This window comes from Cygnus atratus, chromosome 3 (genome assembly GCF_013377495.2).
Source record: "Cygnus atratus isolate AKBS03 ecotype Queensland, Australia chromosome 3, CAtr_DNAZoo_HiC_assembly, whole genome shotgun sequence".
Classification (NCBI taxonomy): Eukaryota; Metazoa; Chordata; class Aves; order Anseriformes; family Anatidae; genus Cygnus; species Cygnus atratus.
In genome coordinates, this window is record NC_066364.1 from 114048857 (window position 1) to 114071872 (window position 23016).

The 23016-nt window shown below is 43.6% G+C and overlaps 1 protein-coding gene across 1 annotated transcript in view; it reads left to right on the plus strand.

The window, feature by feature from the left end:
* The first annotated feature begins 554 nt into the window (after positions 1-554).
* The window catches only part of JAG1 (jagged canonical Notch ligand 1), a 37094-nt gene continuing 14632 nt past the window's right edge, over positions 555-23016 (plus strand). Inside the window, exons 1-5 of the mRNA XM_035552842.2 lie at positions 555-1189; positions 2072-2377; positions 12996-13047; positions 18473-18727; positions 19710-19770. Coding sequence (XP_035408735.1) covers positions 1103-1189; positions 2072-2377; positions 12996-13047; positions 18473-18727; positions 19710-19770 — 761 coding nt within the window. The 5' untranslated portion in view covers positions 555-1102. The remainder of the gene's footprint in view (positions 1190-2071; positions 2378-12995; positions 13048-18472; positions 18728-19709; positions 19771-23016) is intronic.

Below are 23016 nucleotides of genomic sequence, written 5' to 3' on the forward strand. Positions count from 1 at the left end.
GCTCCCGCCGCGCTCACCCGGCTCCCAGAGGGGCGGCCCGGGGCCGTCCCGACCCGCAGCCGGGCACGTTCACTGCCCGTCCCCTCGCTCGGCACCCCGGGGTGCGCGGCCGTGCCCTCGGCCTGCCCCGGGCCCTGCGGCGGGGAGCGCCGCGGCTCCGCGCCCCGCGCTGACAGACCCGGGCTGCCCTCAGGGGAGCCGCGGCGACCCCTGGGGGGCCACAACCCGCTCCTGAGGGGGGACCCCAGCGGCCCCTAACAGTCCCCTAACGGCCCCCAACGGTCGCGCCGCCTCAGGTAGCGCGGCGGGCTGGGGCAGGCACCGCTCCTCTGAGGGAATTTTTTTTTTATTATTTTTTATTTTTTTTTCCCGCTTGTTTTCGGGGCGGGCACCTGCGGAGCCGGACTGCGCCCCCCGTGCCGGCTCCCCCCCCGTCCGCTTCTCCGCCTCCCGGTGCCGGTACCTGCCTCCCCCTCTCCTCCTCCTCCTCCTCCTCATGCATATGGATGGGAGCATGCGCGGCCGGGCGGGCTCCCCGCCTGCCGCCGTGGGCTAGATGAAGGCGAGCGGCGGCGGGGCTGCCAGACGGGCGGCCGGCTCGGGCGGTGCGTGTGCTGCGTGTGAGGGTGGGTGGGTGTGAGCGAGCGAGTGAGCCAGTGTGCGAGGGGGGAGCGAGCGTGGCCGCGGGGCCCGGGGGGCGGGGGGCTCGCCGCCACCTGAACGCGAGGAGAGGGGCGACAATAAAAAGAGGGACAGGAGGGGGAAAAAAAAAAAAAAAAAAAAGAGGGAGAGGCGAGGGAATAAGGAGAATAAAAGGAGGCCGGGCTGCCCCGCATTGAAGAGCGGGGCGCTATTGAAAGCGCTTGAAAAGCGGCGTTGTTCGGCGCGGGTGCGCGCCGCGGCCGGCGCGGTATATTAGAGCGGGGCGGCGGCGGCGGCGGGCAGCAGCGGCGGCGCCTCCTCCTCCTCTACCACCACCACCACCTCCTCCTCCTCCTCCTCCTTCACCACTACCACCGCCACCTCCTTCACCACCACCTCCTCCTCCTCCTTCCTCCCGGAGCGAGAGCGGCGGCCTGCAGGCGGGCAGCGCGGCGGCGGCATGCGGGCGGCCCGGCGGGCGGCGGGCTGCCTCGGCTCCCTCGGCTCCCTGGGCGTGCTGCTAGCCCTGCTGGTGCTGCGGGCACAGGTAGGTGCTGCGGCCGGGCTGCACGGCCTCTCGGGGGTCGGGGGGCTCTCGGGGTTCGCCGCTTTGCCGCGGGAGACCCGCGGGGATGGCTCCCGGTGGAGTTTTCTGGGGGAAAGTATCCCAACCCCGAGCCTCCGGGAGCAGAAAGTGCCCCGGCGGGAGCGGAGGTGCTGCTGCGAACTTTGCCGCAGAGGTGACCAGCGCACAAGTCCTGGCTGCAAGGCTCAGCTCCCCGGGAAGGGAAACTACAGTTAGTGCATTGCTTGTTCTACTAATTCCTTTCCTTTTTCTGTATTTTTTCTTTTTTTTTTTTGCCTTTTCAAATCAGTGTTAATTGCAATGCTCTGGGTGACTAATGGGCAAGGGCTGAATTTCAGCTGGGCAGCCTTGGGGGTGGAAATTGGCTTTCTTTTTTTTTTTAACTTGTCCCAGCTGCACCCTGGAGAAAGCAGGGGGTTGCATTTGCAGGGTGCCTTCACTGCCTCGCGTTGTGCCCTACTGCATGCACTGGTTTGCTTTTAGTTTTATTTCCAAAGGATTTAAAGGCTTTCCATAGCGCACTTTTTTTTCTAGAGTTGTTACTTCATTTTTTTTCCCAGCATTAATAGTGTTATTTAGTTGGAGTGATTTATGAGCCTTTCCTATGGATGTCTGCTAGGGAAAAGCTTGAGGCAATTGCATTTTTTTTCCTTTTTTCTAATGTTATGCATGTGCTTCTCAAAAGTAAGCTGAATGAAATTTTAGAATGACTTTCTCCTGTCTGCAGAGTTGTTGTAGTTTGCATTTGGGGTAAAAGTGAGGTAACCGTGTTTTTGTTTCTCGTTTTTTCTTTTTGTTTGTTTTTTTTTGTTTTCTCCTCCGCTTCTTTCTTGGGATTAACAGGTGACTTTAGCATCGGGACAGTTTGAGTTGGAGATCTTATCCATGCAAAATGTGAACGGTGAACTGCAGAATGGAAACTGCTGCGATGGCACCCGAAATCCAGGAGACAGAAAATGCACCAGAGATGAGTGCGACACCTATTTTAAAGTTTGCCTGAAGGAGTATCAATCGCGGGTCACGGCTGGTGGCCCTTGCAGCTTCGGATCCAAATCCACTCCTGTCATCGGAGGAAATACCTTCAATTTAAAGTACAGCCGGAATAATGAGAAAAACCGGATTGTTATCCCTTTCAGCTTCGCCTGGCCGGTGAGTGCGTGGCCTGCTCTGGCTCTGTGTTGGATGGTGCTGTTTGAGATGGTCATAGCAAGCTGAGCTCTGACTTCTCGTACCGGGGAGAGGGACCAGGATCAGGGAGGGAGCAGGCATCTTGGCAAGGGAGTCGGGAATCCACAGCACAGAAATGAGTAAAATGTGGTGGTGTTTTTGTTTTTGTTCCCTGGGGCTCACAATGCACAGCCTGTTAAATTTGAAAGTCAGATGTGCAGCGAGGGGGATCTAAATGGGTCAGGGAAGCAAACCCAGTATCCCTGCACTTTACAGCATGAATAAGTCTCTTGAGAATTAGAAGGTCAGAAGTTCATTTTTTTTCAAACCAGTGAAGTCTTGGGCTTAAGCCAAAAGAGCAGTGGGTTAGGGGCTGTGGAGGGATCCCGTGTGAAAAGTGTGTGTCATAGCTGGCCTCCTTCCCTGGAGCGTGTTTGGGAAGGCTTCCTGCTTCCCCCAGGGGGAAATCTCACTGCACTGCTTGGTGTTGATGGGAGCTGCTGTTGCTGCTCTTGGTGAGCTGGCTGCCAGCTTCCCTGGGAAGCTTGCTGTGTTTTAAGGTACGTGCAGATGCTAGCAGCTAAAGGCAGAAAACCCTAGCCTTTGCTTCTGGTCCATTTCATCCTCTCCGACCCACAGCGCACCTTTTCTGGCCACTTGGCTCTGTGGTCTGTAGATTCTGGCTTCCCTCTAGCTGTTTGTAAGACTTGGTGGCTCGAGGAGGTGGGACTTCTTGCCAGGCACTTTCCCAGTGGTAGTTTCAGCAAGTGCTGGTCAGCCTTGTGGGGAGATAGAGGACAGGTGACCCCTTCATTAGCTGAAGCCTGCCTCGTTGTTGGTCACATGAGGAGCACTGGCTTGGACTTCAGTGCGTGTTGTTTCTTCTGGAGAGCTCAAAGGGGGTGTGTGAAACTTTGATGTGGTCAGCCCGGCAGAGGAGTCCTGTGCTTGCTGCACAGATCCCGAGGATTGTTTTTCCAAAACAGATGTTGTTTGCGATGGTGATCCACTCGTGCAGGCTTCAGGGCTGTAGGGTTTGGGGGCCTGTGAGGCTGCCCCGGCCTTGGATGCCAGGAGGTGTGTCGCCTTGTGCCCAGCAGCATGGCCTCCAGGCAAGCAAAAACGGAGGGTAACTGACATGGGGGGCTTTTATTCACCCGTGACAGTCTGTTGTTTGGGCTGGCTCTCTGGGATGCTGTGGTATAAAAACCTTCCAGATTTATGCTCTTGAAACTTTTATTTCAAGATCACCTAGGAAACAAAACTGTTTCCCACCACCTCCCCTTCTCCAGAGGTGCTGAGCGCACACTTTCCCAGTGACTGCCTTGGGATATGTTGATGCTCAGCAGTTTTGAAAATCCAGTCATCCTAACCTGGATGCCTAAGGTCATTTTTGTGAGGGGAGGAGGGCTCTTGCACGCATACAGGGGAGGGGTGAACCTCGTTTCCTATTCTCCATCGCTGGTGGTGAGGTAGACTTTCGGCACCCTCCAAAGCTTGGCCCTTCCTAGTCAGATAAGGACTGGTTGCTCTGAGGGCGTGGACTCTTTTTTTGGGGGGAAAAAGCCCGCCCCAAAAGCATTCCTCCTCCAGTTGCAGCGTAGACACCCACTTTGTTAGTCCTACAGCCAAGTGCTGTAGGCAGCCATGTGTTCTTGAGGCGTCCTGTGCTGCCTCCTACCTGCCTCCTCTGTCAGTGGTGACTTCTGGAGTAGTGACGGCTGGAGAGGAAGAAGGGTGAAATCAAGTCTGCGTTTTTAAGGAGATAATATTACGCAGTACAATAGCAGAATTAACAGAAGTATTCTCTGTTGGAAGTACAAGTCCTTTCTTTCTTCTTTTTTTTTTTTCTTCCCCTAACATGAATGAGATAAAACTTGTTATCAAATATGCCATCAAAAGGATAACAGATTTTGTAAAAATCTGAGGTATCTGAAGCTCTGCCAATGGCTGTAATGCTTGTGCTGCAGGTTTTGACTTTTTTTCAGAAAAGTCAGGTTCATCAAGGACTTTTTTTTTTTAAAGTAGCCCCCTCCCCTGCTCCCAGTCATTCAAATGCCTGGAAACTGAAGCTATGCATATATAAAAATTGTGAAAACTGAACACACCCCTAAAAACACTCCCTTTCAGGGGTAGGATCACTGGGAAGGGAAATCTCCTGAGTAGAAGGAGGGCCTGGGGGTGCAGGGACCTTGGTAGAAGTTTCTTAAGCTTGTCTGCATTTTAGTGAAAGAAATGTTTCTATTGTCCTGCTGAATCTAATTGAGCACTGGAATTCTAGAGCAGCAGCAGAACTCCAGTGCAGCCCCTGAAATGTGTAAAACTTGACAACTTCTGACACTCTGGTTCCTACAACTGGAGTTTTTTGGAATAAACTCTTGCATTCCCATGCAGAAAGGACTTCTTGAGATTGCGATAACTGTTCTCAATTATCAAGCCTGCCTCCCAGCTTTAACTTCGTAGGACACGGCTTTTCGGCTGGCCATTGTGACTTTCAAAAAGCAGTGGAACAAAAGAATATCTAATGTGGCAAAGCTCTTATTTGTACTAAAACTGTGTCCACAAATCATTTTAGGAGTTTTGAAAGCTCTAAAGATAACCTAGTAAACTTAATTAGTCAAATCTGATACTGAAATTTCAGCACTTAAAACAATTTCTTTAGATGGGTTAATGCTGTTGACTTTAGTAAAAGCTTGAGACCAGCTTTGCATTTACAAATGTGTCTAATCATGAGTTTCCTTTGAATACATCCAAATGAAAATTAATAATAATAGGAGCTAGACCAAAATGTTAATCATATTGCACTTGAAAATGTATGCTCATCTCTGAATATGCATAACTTGTGTTCCTCCATCCGAGGGAGGCTTTTCTTGGATGTTCCAGCTTGAGTCAGCAACATTAAGAAGCCTTGTTGCTTTAAAAATCAAACAGAAACAAAGCAATAAGAACAAAACCACCCCCCAAAACGCCACCTCTTCCCACGTCAAGCTGCCCCTTGTGCTTTTTGTCAGAAATAGTTATATTGCATTAGAGGTCTTTATTTGTCGCACAAGAAAGGAGTAAAAGAAAATGGTGTGCTTTAAATGGGTTGTTAGGTTTGGCTTGTAATGTTGACTTGAAGCAGCAGAGCCTTATTAATAACTCATGCAGTTTGCTGTTGTCAGTTTTGATATGTGCCCCTGTGAGTAATGGGTGTGGAGATGGTGGGCCGTAAATTCATTTAAGTGATTGGAGGCTTGACGAAGTTGCTAGGAAACAGGGCAGCAGACCAGCATAAAAGAACTAAAGTGCATCCAGAAAGCTACCCCTGCACTAGCTGGCAATTCTAGAGTAAATTGCAGTAATAATAATATTTTTTAAAAATACACCTAATACCTTCATATTTTCATTTTGAGGCTTTAGTGACTTTCTTGACAGGCAAGCTTGGCTTATGAAGCCATACAGAAAAGTATGGAACAAAAGAATTTCCATGTTCCACTTGTCAAAGTCAGTCTCAACAAGTTTTGTTTCATGGTAGACACATGCTACTCCCTGACATAAATCAAATCTCTTGGCTTTCTAAAAGAATCAAACGACATTCAAAATGTGATGTGCCCTGTACCTTGAGGGAGCACTGCATAAATTAACTAAGCAAAGCTTAGCAATAAACTTTCTTTTTATGTAAAGAGAGAACTTTTGCAGACTTGATGAGGCTGTGAGTAAGAAGCAGGTCAAAGTTGGCAATTCCTTTGGTATGCATGGCTCCAGTTTCAAACATCTTGTTTATCCTGAAATTATGATCCTTGTAATTATTTAATATTGGGGCCAATTGCAACAACCCACCAGCAAACTACTGAGGTGGAAAAAAACCCTCCAGCATCTAAATAGCTTCAGTGTAAAATATGATGAAAAAGTGTTTTGAACATCTTATTTCCATCTTACTTTAAAACAGTAAAATATTCAGTCTTTCTCTCTTTTAATGATAAATCTTGCTGCTGCTGGTTCCTGAAGGTGTAAAAGACGTCCTCTGGGTAGGCATTGCTTTTTCTGGCTGGAGTGAAAGAGTTTTAATGTTGTCTGTCTAAGATTTGTGAACTTTTTCCCCGTCTTGACACAAGAGACTTCCAAAATACTAATCCGTAGCTGATTAAAGCAGCAGCATTTTGAATGTGATAGAAAAATATCACTTAATTGAACTGTGTATTTTTTTAAACCAGTAGGTCACAATCATAAAACTAAAGCTTGATTATTACTTGTTTCTCCCCCCCTACAGTTAACTTCTGAGAATTTGTAGTAACACATGCTAGGTATTGTTCCAGCCCTTCTTAAAGAATGCCTGATAAAATCATCTTGGAGCATGGGCAGATGAGAACAAATTTTTATAATAAAATGCATATTAATCGAGTAATACCCACACCCTGTCATTTATTGTTGACTAATAATTTAAGAATAAATCTTCAGTGCTTAAAGTGCCATGTTTTGCCCAGGATTACTATCCAAAATGGAGCTGAGTATTAAATGACATCTGGAGCATAATTACCATCCATGAGGCTGTTTTTTCCCAGGACTGCAAAGAAGCGATGCATCCATTCAGAGGTTTTGGACTTCTTACATGTTCTTAAGAGTTATTTATGTTCCAGTCAGTTCAGAACTTCATCTTCCTGGTAAATCCATTTGACTATATTACCATAATATGTCTAAAAATAAATCCTCGTCCTGCCTGCTTCCAGAATTTTTGTTCTTGTTATAATAAAGGCCTGCTCCAATTTAGCTTCAGTGGCAGCTGGATTGGGCCTCGTGTTGAAGCTTATTCCTAAACTTTCTCAGCCTACATACATCCAGCACTGTCAGCTTGTTTATGCAGCTGGAAGTCTGCATGTCTAAAACGAATTGCATAAAATTGATGCTTTATGCTTAAAATTTTAGTTAGGGAAACTTACTGCTTCATTGTGGAATGAAGGCTGGAACAGAAGTAAACTAGTTCTGAAGCTGGTCAAGTTGGGCCTTAGCTAACTCCGTGAGATGATGTGCAGCTTGTGAGGCTTGTGCTCTCGTACATGACATTTATTCCAGCTTCAGGTCCTAAGTCTGATGCTTTGCAGTACATACAAAAGCACATGCTACAGTTCTTAAAAGCATTAAAACTAAAGACAGGAATGACTTTGAGAAATCAGGCTAAACTTAGCATTTCTGAAGATGGATAGAAATGTTATGTTAATGGACACAGTGCAACTAATAATTTTAACTGGTAAACCATGTCTGCCCTATATGGGGAAAGATGTGAAAATTAGAAGTTGCTGTATTTGTTTCTTGTTTCTCTGGAGCTCATGGTTCTGTGGTTGCTCTTCTACAGCATAAATTACACTCGTTATTGTTGTATTCAGAAGAAACTGTAAAATGTGAATAGAAGTGGTTAAAGTGGTTTGTAAATAGTCAAACATCCAGAGTCCCTTACCAGCTCAACCCAGTTCTTCTGCACTTAGGTAAATAAGTAGAAAGACTTCTTGTTCAGGCTTGCTCTATGTGAACCTGACTGTTTTGCTTGGCTGGCTACTAGGTATTCTCTCTATTAACCTTGCCACCCTTTTGTAACTGGTGCATTTAATTATCAGTGGGATGCTTTAAACAGGTAGGGGGACTGATAAGAGCAGGTAATCTGCTTGTTCGGGAAGGTTGAAAGCTACCATTGACATCTTGGCCTACCTGCTTGTCTTTTACAAGTGGGGCTCCGTGAGAAAATAACTCTAACTAGATAAGGTGCTGATAAAAGGCTGTTGTCCTGTGATGTGCCCCGGTAGCTGCGGTCACTTAAAATCATTAATTTAAAAAAGATTTTTATCTTTTTTTAAAGAAAGGGAGTGGGGGGACCCCAAGTCTCCCCCCTCTCTCCCAGTACATTGTTTCATTAATGCATGCTAGTTTTATGATCGGAATACATTGTAGCCTGGCCACCCAGACAGGGGCACTGACTGCTAATATTAACCAAGAACAATAGTGTGGCCATACTGACTGCAGTGAGGATTACAGAACATAATGGGCTCTATCCAAAAATAATGCTAATACAGGACAAGCAACAGGAAGCAGCAGTAGACTCAGCATTGCTCGGCTCCCAGACAGACCATGGACTTACTTCACACAATGGCAACTTCAGTACATTATGTATTCACAGGACACTCATTATTCCAGTAGGTTGGCCAGATCAGAGATCAGGCTGGTTTATTGGATGCTTAAGCGTATGCATAGTTCGGATAGCGGTACTTTTGCATCTGTCGTTTGGCAGGAGGGCGGCGGTTGTGTGTTGCAGAGAAGCTCTTCACTTACTGAATGCTGGGGGAAAGTCATTCCTGAAGGTGCTCCTGCGTTCCTTTCTGTGGCAGTTTACCAGCACTGACAGAGATGGAGGAGCTGCTCAAAGTGATGGCACAGCGTGCTGTGTTTTCACGTGGGCATGTCCCGATGGGACTCCTGGCTGGGCTGCCTGTTGGAGGTTTGGTCTAGCTCTTGGCCGGGGACTCAGGCATGAGACCGCTGCGACTCCAGCTTTGTTTATGTGTGCAGGTCTAGGAGAGTAACAGCTTTATGGGGTGTTGCCTTAGCCTTATGTAGTCTGGCCCACAGAAGAGCTTCCTGATTATGCTGTGTTCAAGAAAGGGTCAAGAAGGTTTGGTTGTTTCCCGTTTCCCAAACATGTCATCTCTCTGCGTGAGGAGTCACTTGTGCTCAGCTCCTCCAAAGGACCATTACGTTGTCAGGGTTTACTGGCTGACCACGGCAGAATGCCGTGGCACATCCGCACAGGGGTGTTAGGACTTGCTGTGTGGGAGGAGGGGTGCCCAAGTGCAAGCCAGGCTGACTTGTTGGAAGTGGCTTTGTGACGAGTCTTACATCTGTTCAGAGATGCCTTCCTCCCTGGCCCTTGGGCACCTTGAGATACTCCTTAGTTTCTCCCTTCCCTTCTTGTCCTCTTATAGCTGGAGGGCGCAGGGCTTGCAGCAGCTCCTGGTGGTTTGCTGTGCCCCCTGTGACAGCCTCCTGGCCTTCCCACAGGCGCAGGCAGTGCGCAAGGACCATTCTGAGCTGGGTCTGCACGGCTGCGTGTGGCTGGCAGAGCACGAGGAGAGCACTGCTGAGCTTAACCTGCTCTCCTTGTTTGGCGGAGGAGGAGCAGGCGCAGCATCCAGAATGCAGACTTCCCACTGTATTTGTCTAGTCATGGTTTCACATGCTCAGCAAAGCTCTGGCATGGTTTAACCACAAGGACAGAAGGGAAAGAAGTTTGACTAGTTGCAGCCTCTTTCAGAAAAGAGGCTCTCCTTTCGCTAATAAGCCTGATGTTTCATTCTTGCTCTGTCCCACTGAATCGCAGAGTGCCTTTAGAAGCCAAAGTACAAAAACATCTCTTTTGGTGGATGTCTGGATGAAGGGAGGGAAGAAGGTAATAAAGCAGAGAGCTTTAAACACCTGCGTACCTGGAGCTGCTAATATTCCATTTAAATAACCAGAAAAGAGGTTGCGTTGCCCTTTCAGACCCTAAAAAGGGAATTTCTCTGACGGATTTTAGTTTTCAAAGTTTTCTTTGAGTTGTATTATCAACGGACCAAGACTAAATCACAGTGGCTTGGCACTGAGGAAAACAACTCTAGCACATGGGTGCTTTCTTTAGTTTTTATTTTTATACTTTTAGATTGTGAATGCAGCCGTTTCCATCCTCTCATAGCTCAACTCCTAGGAGTTTTGCTTAAATTTGACCACGCTGTCTTCCAGTCCTCTGGACAGATCAGGCTGTGGATGTTCTGCGGACTGTGCCAGCTTGCCATTCCTTCCAAGCTGCCTTTCCTCTCAAGCCAGAATCTCCGCCTTCTGGTCAAGCTCAGGTTTACAGTGGCTAATTGGGTGTGACTCCGGAAAGTTCACTGCTGCCTTTTTGCCTAGGACGTTGCTTTGATGGAGTAAGGTGCATGATGTGGAATTCTTGTGTCTGGATATATATTTATTCAAAGATGGGCAGAGGTCATCTGTGGGCATGGGAAAACTTAAACCTCTTCGCTGTAAGTAGTCATTCCTGAGATATCTTAATTGTTGATCTATAGAGTGGGGATGATATGCACTTTTTAAAAATCTCGACGGTGCAGTCTTTGCACAGAAGTGCCTTTTATTTTGCAGGGGGGGCAGGGATTGGTTAGAGGTATGTGGTGGTTGCACTGCTTGCTGCTCTCATGGGGCCATGGGTTTCCGTGCCTTTTGTTTAGGAGTGTCCCACACTGAACACAAAGTCTTGTCCTTTCTCTGCCCCTTGCTGAGAGGGATAGAGCCAAGAGATTAAACTGCCATTCTTTGTATCTTCCCTTTTCAGCATGGGGATTCCTCATTTAAAATATTCAGATGAGGTGAGAGGGGGCACAGAAACGAGAGAATTGCTCGGGTGGGTCTCTTCCCCTGGCGTTTTCTTTCCATCCAGCTAAGCAGAAGCATCTTTTCCCTTTACACAAACTCCTGTTGGAAAGTGGTCACACAAGTATCTAGCAACAGTAGCACTTAAAGCCAGGATTCAGCCTTTCCTTTCCTTAAGGGCTAGGTGTGTTGGTAAACAGTCCTGAGAACCAACCGGGAACTGTTGCTATGAGTTTAGACAAAATATCTTCCAAAACAATTATGCAAGGCCGAAAGGAAAACATCCTTAACTTTATTGGAAGTAGTGCAAGTTGCCATAATTCATTCTCTATATCATAATATTTTTTTCAAGCTTGCAGTAACATGTTGCACTTCTCAGTGTTTGTAATTAAACCACTGAGGAAGCACCCAAGATAGGGTAATGTACATCTTAATATGGCTCAGGAGTTATAGTTGGGTTTTGTTTGTTTGCTTTTTGCCACTGACTTGTGTAAGGACTACTTAAATAGGCTTTAAACAGCATTAAATGATCACACTGCTTTTTCTGTTTTAGGAGTTTCTTCTGAGTTGAGAGACTTCTTATAGACGAGTCACAAGTAATGTCACTTTTATGAAATATTAACCAAAAATGGTGTGGCCATGGAGCCTTCCTGTAAAGGTTTGGGCGCATGTTGCAGCTTGCCCAGCTTTGCTTACGTTTTGAAGCATTTTCCCACAGTTATCAGTGAACGAAATGGAATCCTAGTCTGCTTTGAATATGAAACATATTTAGGCTATATTCCAAGCTGGTGTCCATCACAAACTAGGTTTTCATTCAGAGGCTGCATGCTGTGTCCAGTCGTGAGAAAGCAGTCTGCCTCAGCTCTTTTTTTTCTTCCCTCCCCTTTTTCCCCCCCCCCAAGGAATTTGAGCTCTGCTTTACACTTGCACCTTGTAGCAGCAGCTTACTCTCACAACTGTATTTTGGCTTCTGCTACAGAAAGGTGTTAAGCACTGCAGACTGCTACTGAGCACAGATACAATTAAGAAATACACCTTACCGTGCACAGCTTCTATGGTAAAGGATCAAAGTCCTTCATGGAGAGAGTTTATATCTGCTCTATTATTGTTCTCACCAGAAAGATGTTACTTTTATTACCTCATTTGTGGTTCTTATTATATTTATCAAGTCATAGGGGGTTTTCTTATTTTTCTCTCATATTTTTCCTCAGCTTTTTTTTTTTTGAGGGCTTTTTGGAGATTCTTTGTTTTGTGTCTTGAATCACTCTAAGTTTGGATATGGCTGGCTAAATAGCAATTTTTGGAAGATACAGCCTCGATACTATTATCTCAGGGCTGAGAGGGGGTGGGGGGTACGTTTAATGGCTCTTGTTCTCAAGTTGGGATTGAAGATAAAGGTGGCTTAGATGTAATAGCTGGCATCCTTCCAACCCGTGGAGTCACTCTAGTTAGTTTATGCTGATGATTATTATTACTGGAGTGCTGGAGAGCTCATTGGCAGGTTAGGCTGTCTGTAAATGTCACACGGGGTGGATAGCCCGGCTTCCCTTTCCCTGCTCTTCCAAATAGTCTGATTTTAGCCTTTGTTTTACAATGCTTCTCTCTTCCCCCACCCCCTTCCCACATCCTTCAGTTCTTCCCTCAGTTACCTGATACTTGTGGGAGCTGCGATGGCCCTCATGCAGACAAAGCTTTCAAAGGGGGTGCTGAAAAGCAAAGTCCCTAGAGATTGCGCTGTCAAGGCAGAGCACAGTAATCTTAGCAACACTTCTTGCTTTCAGGGTGGCTGGGGGCAGGGAAATCAAGACTACTTTTCTCTAACTAAAATTCTTTTGAAGCAGTTCTTGAGAGCGGGGTTTTTGTTTGGGGTTTTTGGATGCTGCTATGCCAGTTCAGTGTTTTCTCTCTTCCACGTGCAGTTCTTCAACACATGCTCAATTGTGGCTACAGGATGGTGCAAAGGCTGGGCTTCCTGGCTAAGTACATAAGACGCATTAATGATGACAAAGATGAGCTATCCAAGGTGAAAGGTCTTCTAAGTCAGACTGGATAAGGTAGCTTATGGGGTTTCAAGAAGATCACATTTGTCTCAAGTATAACCTATTACCTATTTATGTTTTCAAGTATTCCATTTTAGGGCACAGACCGGGATTTTTTGGAATTAAAGTTGTATTCTTTTTTCTTTAGGTTGTATGTGGCTTTGAAACTAACTCTTATTTTTCTTTTGCAGAGATCCTACACGTTGCTTGTTGAGGCTTGGGATTATAATGATAACTCAACTAGTAAGTACCTGTTCCTCTGCTTTACTTTGCTCAGAGTCCTTGGTTTCCTGTCTATTGAAAGGCCTTTAGTAGTCTACCCAGCCTACTGTGAATAGGGCAGAAGGGAAGTAAAAAGCTCTCCTGCAGTCTGAATTATTCAGAACAACTACTCAGGGTTCTGCAGTAGCCTGTCCCCTTCTCATTGCCTCTAGAGGGTGAGTAACTTGCTCACTTAGGCACCAACAGTTTGGTGCCTGAAAATAGATGCTGTTAGTTCTCCCCTCCTCCTGAGGGAGAATAAAAGCCCAGGAGTTTTTTGTGGGTTTTTGTTGTTTTCCTTTTTAAAGGAGTGATATTTAGAAGCCTAAATGTTGTTGACTAGGGACCTCTTTATAAACCATGTACTTGTCAAAACTGAACACGCTACATGTTAAAAAAAAAATCTCTGTAGGACTTGATACAGATACTGATCTAATGAGTGTAGAAGAGGAAGAGAAACAGAAATGATAATCACTTCCTTGGGGGTTGCATGTCTAGGGATTTATATTCAGGGACTGAAAAAATATTTACCAGATACCACCTGGTAGAGCTGGCTGGAAATCAAGGGTGGGAATCTTTTGCCTGGAATGTCTTCAGTTGGTTTCGGAAACTTTGTGCTGAGCTTTTACTGTTGGCTAAGGGAAGCTGTGTTGAGTCTCTTGGCATTATGAACTGTTCTGTATATTGCCTACTGCTGCTGAAGTAGGTGGGCAAAGTAGCTCTGTTCTCAATGTAAGGCTTTAATAGTGTGTGGTAAAAGCCACAGGAGAAAGTATGAATAAGAACTCGTAAACTTGTGACGTTACAAGCGTTTTTCCTTCAAGAAGGAAGCAACAGCACTGTGGCCCATCTAACCCAAACGGCTTGTAGACTGCTTTGGACTGAAACAGACTTCACAGAAGAAAGACCCTGTAGAAATGTGCACGGTGCTGTGGTTTTCTGTTTACATTTTAAGTGGCGAAGAGCAGACTGTTCAGGAATGGCTTCTTTTGTCCAGGAACCTTTCTGCAGATCTGCTTTGAAGATTTTATTAATGTATGTGTGTGCATATATAGATGGATGTCCTATTTAGTCGTTCAAGAAGAGAAGTCCTTTGCAGATGATTAATATGATCTGGCAGTGGCATCTGTGGTTTGCCTTACAACCTGCCATGTTCAATGCTTTTGCAGCACCTGTGATTTCAAGCCCAACCCCAGCGCAGTAATGGAGATGTCTGGGAAACTTCTTGGTCTTGATTAAGTGTGTTTTATGGAGGGGCAGAAAATAGATTGCTTCAGCAGCAGAATTGTATTAAAAATGGAAGATGCCTGAATTCAAAATGAAAGTTTTGTTTACAGTAGGATCTGAGGATTTTTTCAGACTGGGTCTCTGCCACTTTTACTATTATTAGAGCTCATCTTTTTTCATGAAACAACAGCATTTCCAAAGCTACACAATGAACCCTTTCTTTGCTTTCATGTTCTGGAAGTACAATTGTCTTCAGACAAAATTGCCTCATTTCTCAGCAGTGCATTTGACCAAGTGCAGACATGTTCTTATGTATGTTCCTGATTTGCATTCCTGCACTAGCTTTGTTGTCGCACATCCATCTGTAGGTCAGTCACTTCAGTCACTGGAATGCACAAAGCCTGTTCTTTGTAGTGCATCCCTCTTGCTATGGGAAAGCTGACTGTAAGTAAAGAATGTCTTGAACTAGTTAAGGAAATAGAACTACACAATTGTCATCATATAAAGTGATGAGTTTTTTTTGATGTCCAGGATTTTCTTTCAACCTAATTACTGTTGAATTGTAAGAATTCCATGTGGTAGCTCTTTAAAAAGTGAGTTTAGTAGGCTTTGTATATTTTGCAATAGTTCTAGCATCCTCCTGATCGTTAGGCGATCCTAGAGTGACTGCTTCCTTCCCCCCCTACATTCCACTCCTCCTACGTTCCCTTTACCACATACTCTCTTGTCTCACTTCCAAGAGTGGCTTGCAGTTAAATTCTGGCCCTGTTGAAGTTGATGAGAATCATGCTTTGTTGGAGCCAATATTCAACGTAAATCGTTTTCTTACTCTGGTTCTTGTCTAGATTCCATCTTGCTACTGTCGTTTCATACATAAAGCTAATGGGGCTGACATTGCATCTCAAATGCTGTCAAAGAGCTATTGTAAATTACTGGTATCAGTTGCATGTGAATTCCAGTCGGGCATAAGAGACTTCAGCACAATGTAAACCAAGCCATAGCTGGAAGTTGTCTGAAACAAAGACTTTCAAAAATAACTATAGTGTTCTTGGCCACCCAAACTGCTCAGAAAAGTCTGGATTTTTTTGTGGTGTTTTTTGTTCTGTTTTGGGTTGGCTTGTTTTGTTGTTGTTTGGTGTCTTGTTTTTTTTTTTGCTTCCTGATGCTGAGTAGTTATAATTTCCAGAAACTGGACTGCTGAAAAGGAAAGGTGGGCAGTTGAAATAGCTGTTCATTGTATAACAAGACAGATTAATAGCTTTGAAGTTTAGCCACAGTTAAGGCAAACAACCCTCTGACAGCAAAGTGCAGAGTGGAAGCTAAAGATGTACAGAAGGCCTCTCTCTTCCACTTCATCAATTTCTAATTGGTTAATGTTTCCGCTAACCTTTCTATCAAAGCCTGGGATTCTGAGTCGGATGATGTCAAGGGAATTATGAAGATCACTTTCTCTCAAGCCTGGCTGAGTTCTTGTTTTATTTACTTAACCAGCCTGCTGCTTTGGGATTGCTCATATAAAACTTAAAACGCTGTTGGTGCAGGTTAAGAATGGAAGAGTTGTTGCAATGCCTTCCCTGAAGTCTGGGTCAGCACACTTGTGTAAGTGTGCACTGACAGGTGGGAATAAGGAAGGGTGGAGAAATTCTTATGCAAGAAGGAACATGCCAATACTTCATTGTGAAAACTGTGGGTGATGGCTAATGGAAAGGGATCTGAAGTCTTTCAGACCTTAACTTGAAATGTACGGTAGTAGTTTTATAGCATGTATCGAATGCAAGACGTTTTAGTTGTGATTCAAAGTGAAACTACAGCTGGCTTCCTCTGGGCCCTTAGCAAAATGAAGTCCAGGGGACTAATAAGGATGTTTCCATTTGTGTTCAGCCAGTGATTAAGGGCTCAAAAGAACTGGTGGCTGGAGTGAGATGTAATAGACATACAACAAGGACATGCTTCCTAATGAGCTGACAGATAGGGGAAGAATGATAGAGCAGAGGCAAGATCTCTTTTCCAAGGTGATTGTTTTTCTGGTGCCAAGGATTGAAATAGTTGTCAATGTTATGTTCCCCGCAGAGAACAGGAAAAGACTGGAAAAACAAGTGTGTGTGTGGTGGTGGTGGTGGTGGGGGGGGGGTGTTGCGAAACTAAGTGGAGTGTCATTCCCCTTCTGCCACTCAGAGGAGAAAACGAGAGAGCTGATTTACTCACAAGAAACAGGATGTCTTTATGCACAGACTTGGTACTTGGGGAAATGCATTCACTTTCCAACTATGCTGTAGATCGGGGTGTAATCTTGGCAAGTGCAGCAAAGCCATCTCCAGCACGCATGAGTGGAACTCTAATCGCTTGACTAGCCCCATTCAAGGCAGATAGATATGCATCTGCTTAAGTACCTCTTAGAATTAGTTAGTAATCTTGTTGATGAGATCTAAGAGCCTTACACCTGCACAGTGCAGGGCATGATATTGCTCTGGATATACCAGTATGGAAAAGTCCTCAGGCATCTACATTACCTGTGAATGGGATTTAAATTAATAAAAGCCTGCATGCGTTTGAAAGTCTTAGGCATAGATGTGGGGTTGGGGGCTTAGTGCCAATGAATAATAAAAACTGATTTAAATGGAAAATATAATAAAACCAGAAATACCAGAAGGTGCATAAGAAGTTGGTGCCCTTAATTTCACACTGTAAACACTTGATGAATGCTGCAGATTTGAGCCAAGAATACTCATAAAAAAATCAGTAAATGCTTACTGTGTGTATATATGTATTGATGCTCTTCTGTGGTTGTGCAGCTAGTGCTTTGACTTAACTACCTTCGAAACTGTAGGCAAGCAGGCAGGATTGATTATAGGTATCTGAGGCTTGCAAAGCACGTTTGGATGTTCTCTTTGAAAGCAACAAATCAAAGGTCCTTAGCAATACATTTAAAAGTATTTTACATGAAACACTGCCCGTGTGTTGTGTTAAGCTTTATGTAGCAACTTCATTAGTCTTCAACTCTGCCTTCTATAAAATCTCCAAACTTTCTTTTGTAATCGTCAGAAGAACTAGCTGAACATCAGTATGCTTTAATTCTTCACACTTGAATATGCTTGTACTTCATGCGCTGCTTTGTAACACGTCGTTGGCAAACTGCCCTTCTACCTAAATTTTTTCTGTCGCTGGATTGTGCTCCTGTATACAGAACAGCGTAGCCTGGTACTTATTTTTGTTTTTGTACAATGTCTGCAAGGATATTTTGGCTGTTTTATGATAAACTTTCATTCGGCAGTCAAGTGCTTGCTAGCAGCAGGTTGTAAGGCAGTGTCAGATCATTTAAGTCACAAGACCTGGACTATGAAGTGAAATACCACAGATATATACAATGTTCCGAGCTAATGTGAAATATTATTATTTCAAGCCATAATTTAGACAGTTGTAGGGCTCTGAAAGCCAAAAACCTTTTGCTGGAACTAAATGTCAAGTACAAAGTCTAAACTTTGAAATGCCCTATAGAGAGAAGGGGAATGTATAGCAAATATATGCACTAATTTGAGTTCCCTCCCTGGAGCTCTGGTGATCTTGAATTTTTAGTGTCAGCTAACATCTGAAAGGAGAACTTTCATGGTATTTCTCAGCCAAAACCCAGCGAGATCGCTGATGTCAACAATGCCAAAGTTGCTAGTTTTCAAACTATTGTTTACATCGGAGTCCCAGAAGACTGCAAACTTTTTGTAGTGCTTGTGTTCAGCTTGTAGACATTGCTTTATTAGGCTATTGTAACACGATTTTCTTGTAAATATTCCAGTTAAGAACAAAAGCAGTACCAGTAATGGAAAAGCAGGGGAAAACAAGTTATGTACCATGCCATTGGAGCTAGGAGTAAAAGCAGCTGAATTTTCTCTAATCACTAACTGTAGGATTCTTATTGGGTGCCCTCACACTGAGAAAGGGTTAAGTGATTGGCAGGAACCTAACAGACCCTTTAGACTTCAAGCTTTGTTTGGTTTGATAGGTATGTGTGTTTCAGTTAATGGTCTGCAGCTTCAGGGCAGTCTTATCACACTTTCTAAAAGAGAAAATTAGTAAAATCAACTGGCTGCCTCAAAGAGTCTTGTCTGAAGCTAGAGACAGACCTGTGATGTGGGAGGCGATGATACCTAAACGTAGGTTTAACTCTGCTGTCTCTTCCAACATCTAGATCCTGATCGCATAATCGAGAAGGCATCTCACTCTGGCATGATCAATCCAAGCCGTCAGTGGCAGACACTGAAGCATAACGCAGGAGTTGCCCACTTTGAGTATCAAATCCGTGTGACTTGCACAGAACATTACTATGGCTTTGGCTGCAACAAGTTTTGTCGACCGAGAGATGACTTCTTCACTCACCATACCTGTGACCAGAATGGCAACAAAACCTGCTTGGAGGGCTGGATGGGACCAGAATGCAACAAAGGTTTGTGACGAGTGCCCGAACCCCAATTTATCAGCAGTCTTGGATAGGACTCGAATGCTTCGTATTCAGGCTGCGATTCGGTGATCAGTTTGCCCTGATAACAGGGCTGAGGATTGATGGGACAGTGAGTAACTTATTGCACAGAGAACTAGGGGCAGGAGAAGACTAGTTTCTGCCTTGTTTTAAAATATTGGAGAGATCTGACTAGTACTGGCTACTTAGCAGATGTGTTTCTCTGAGTATCCACATCTTTGCCCTTGGGAAGAAAACCCAGCCCATTAACTTCAATGGCAGTTCTGCTGCTGACTTCAATGGCAGGATTTCCCCTTTGGTGCAGAACTTCAAGACAAGCAGGAAGGAGAGACTTGTTTTAGAGCTGACCTGGCAAGTGCAAAGCTTTGGTGTTTGAAAAATCCCAGGCTGTTTGTTCTACCTGAGCTGATGTTTAACATGTTTATTAGGGAATGGCAACTTCCGAAGTAATTTCAGAATGAGAAAGCACGACTCTGAATAGGAACAGACTATCAGCATGTCTTGCTGACTGAGTTTACCTGCAATTTGAATAGATGCTCGTCTTAATATCCTGTCTGTTCAGAGAGAGGTAAAAGTAAACCCAGAGTTGTTAAAAGTTGCTTTGAATTAGATGGAAAGATGGGGAGAGTGGGCTAGTTGACCTGCAGAGAAAAGAAATTTATAAGCTCAAAGTGATTTGCAGCTCTCTAAGGTGAAATGCTTTCTTTTTACATAGCACTGTTCAGAGTTGTTTCTATGTATAGTTCCTCTGTGAAGCTAGCTGAGAGATTTTGTATCACAGGGAGCCACCTACCTTAGCTTTCTTTTCTAGTAGACTTGTTATGAGGGACTTGTTAAAACCTTGGATTTAGTAGGATTACAATGCTGGTTAGAGATTAAAACCTTCCCACGAGTGTGAAGATGCAAGAAGCAGGCAGCATGCTGATACTTTTTTCCTTTTTTTTAACAGCTATTTGTCGTCAGGGTTGTAGCCCCAAGCATGGTTCTTGCACAATTCCAGGAGAGTGCAGGTAAATGCTCCCCTCTCCCTCCTCGTCCCCTCAAGTAATTAAATGAGTGATGCTAAACACAATAGGATTGTGGAGGGGAGGGTATTTTTGGAGTCATGTTTTTTACCAAGGCAAATTGTTCATGCTGACTGGCCCAGAATAAGGGGGGGGGAGTAGGCTTTTAATGCACTGATAATTTTAAGAAGCTTTTGGTTTGTGAAATGGTGGCGTTTTGGGGGGGAGTGGGGAGGCATAAATCATGTGAATGCTGCCTAATGAGCACTAACTAATAGCTTCTGCATAAATAGCACAAATGTTTTGTGGGTTGTTTTTTTCTTTTTTTTCCCAATATCCCGACTAATAAGCTCTTTTCAACAACAAGCTTGAAGTACAGTGTGGCTTTTCTCTCTTCTTCTCCCTTTCACTCCTGTTTCCCCCTTCCTCCCTCCCACCCCTGGTTTCTTCCATCAGTAGGCAAAAGTCAAGTATTCTTTAGAATAGGATTAGTTAAATCTCTCGGTTCCTTTACCATTGTGAGCCAGGCTCCGAGTGCTGAGAGGTTAATAGCTGGGATGAAATCTTGTCAGTAGGCTCTGATGAATGCAGAATTTTGCTGCTGTGCTTTGAAGTCCATTCTGTCCTGGCAAGGAGACAATGAAAAGCAGAGTTTATCCATAACCCAAGAGCTAAATATTTGGAACACTTCAAAATACACAGTATACATTTATGGCACAGGGAGGTTTTCTCCCTTACTAATACAGGGTTAATGAATATTAAATATGGATATTCTTGATCAACAAATGGGTTGCAAGTTGTTTCGTGTAACCTATTATCATGCCTGTTTGTATGTGATAGGGAACTGAGCACTTTCTGAAGGATATCTATCCTGTGTAGGAAGGGTTAAAAGTGAAGCTTGGGTATTCATGATTAAAAAAAAAAGTCTGAAGGAACAAAAAGTCTCTTTTTCTTCCTCACAAACATACCGGTGCATTCTCCATTGCTGGAGACTTCTGCATGAAGTGAGCTGCTTTTCTTTCTAGATAAGCTGTAGTTCAAACATGAATTAAATCTGAGTTGTTTGACAGACTATGTTATATAAAAGGTCAGCCTCAATAATCACAGTGCTTCGTTCTTTGTCTCTGTAATCTGTTTTAAAACAAGACAAAATTTTGTCCAAGAACGTGCTTGAAAGTAAGGTAGGAAGTAACTTCTCGTCTTCCCCAAGTAATGTGACAAAATGAAAGTTAAGCCACAGGATGGGCTATCGTGGGTTAAGTGATTTAAATGTTTAGCAGTACTGATATATGATGGTTAACCCCCAAAACACTGTATCTATACCTTTTTAAATTTAAAAAAAAAAAAAAAAAAGCCTAGCAAGTAGTAAGAAGTATTGGGGGGCCAGATGGTAAGAGGAGTATATCAGTCAAGGCTACCAGTGATTTGTGCTTCTGTCATCAGAATAAACATGCCTTGTAGGGGTTGCTGTCTCCTAGTCAGAACAACAGGCTTTGTTTCCAAATTTTTTTCTTTCCTTTCTCTTTCTAAGTCTCTTACCTCCCACTCACTGCCCAGACATGCACTAGTGCTCTTATTTACTTAAGGTGCAACTTTCCCACACTTGATTTGCATAGTCTTGAAACAATGCTGTCCTTCTGGTGCTTTCAGATAACTTCTGCTTGCCAAGTTAGACCAATATCTTTAAAGTGAACACAGAAAAAAGATTTTCTTTTCTTTTAAGTTTTGATGAGTCATATAGCCTGCATGTTATAAATGCAACAGAGTTTAAAAATAACATCCCAGCAGAAACTGCTCTGGGTTCTGGTACAATAGACAACTAGCAAACATTCTTAAAATATCCTTTTCCCTTTTGGTGCAAGTCACTTTCTTTAATGCAGGCCTGCCAACAAAACCAAATTCGTTCATGAATCATTATACAAAGAAAGTTAAATTTAAATTTCTCATGAGAAACTACTGCATACGTATTATTAAACAAGAATTATTACCATGAATCTTGTTCTGGAATTGATACCTAGCTTCGTAATAAATGCCTGTAGACTTTATCCAATTTTTTGGTATACTTAGATGCTGATCTGGGAGAAGAAAGTTGTATTTCTGGCTCTGAAGCTTATGGTGTTTTTTTCCCTGTATCTGTTTTTTTGGAATTGTTTCTCTTTACAATTTCTTTAAAGAAAACAATCAAAAAAAACCACTTTTTAATTTGTCAGAAAGGAGTAAAAATCTAGATTTTGATGCTTGTTTTTGCAGGTGAGGTCAATTAGTTTTGCTTGTGTGCAAGCTCTTAGGCAAATTGCTTTCAATGCAATACAAATTAAAAGGGCATATTCTTAAATTTTTATCCTTGTACAGGAAATAAGGTAATAATGCACAGAAGGATTTTCCAGGAGCTACTTGAAAGAGGTTGTTTTGCCCGATCTTTTTTTCATGTTCTTTGCACACAAAGAAACATAAGCTAGGACTAGCTTTTTCTATACACAAACTAAAAAATGAGTTTCCCATTGACATTGAATAGGCTGCAATTGAAATAGCTATTTTTTTTAAAGATTAATTAGGATGTAGTTTGTCACCTGAGATTTTTAGGAGGGAAGTCAGACTTGCCACTAGCTGTCTGTGATCACCCATTGGATAGATTCCTCTTGCTTTTTCCCATGAGAAGAAATTGCCTGTAAAAGAATGGTGGGGGATATTATAAATAGAAAGTTTAGCTGACTTCTGTACAGTAGAGGTTTATTTTCATAATTTAATGACAGCTTATTGCATAATTGCTGCTGATCAATTACTCTCAGGCCCTGCTAATGCAATACAGTACCTCAGCAGACCTTTGCTTTTAATTTCCATTTTGTTTTCCTTGTTTCTATTATAGATCAACTTTAATTTGAAGACTCCTTTGTCTACTTTGCTAGTGAGAGCTAAGTAAAAGCCCAAATGAAGTTTCTTTTAGGGGGGCTTTACTATAAAAGAGCATATTAATTTTAAGTGTAGAATTCAGGTAGCACATTGATGGTAGCAATAAATACTTGATAGTAAATTCTTCTCCAGGTATGAAATTAAAGTTTCTTAGAATTCGGTATGTTTTAGTTATTACCTGAAAAGAGGTTAGTATAAATCAAGTTCTGAAATGCACTGGCATCTGATCTTCTTTGAACACATGCAGAGTGCTGGTGTGTGCATTTTCTTTAATCTCTCTCTGAGTGGTCCAGGCTGTGTTTTCTGGGTATGACTTCTGGTTCAAAGTAAGGTTAGGCTCTA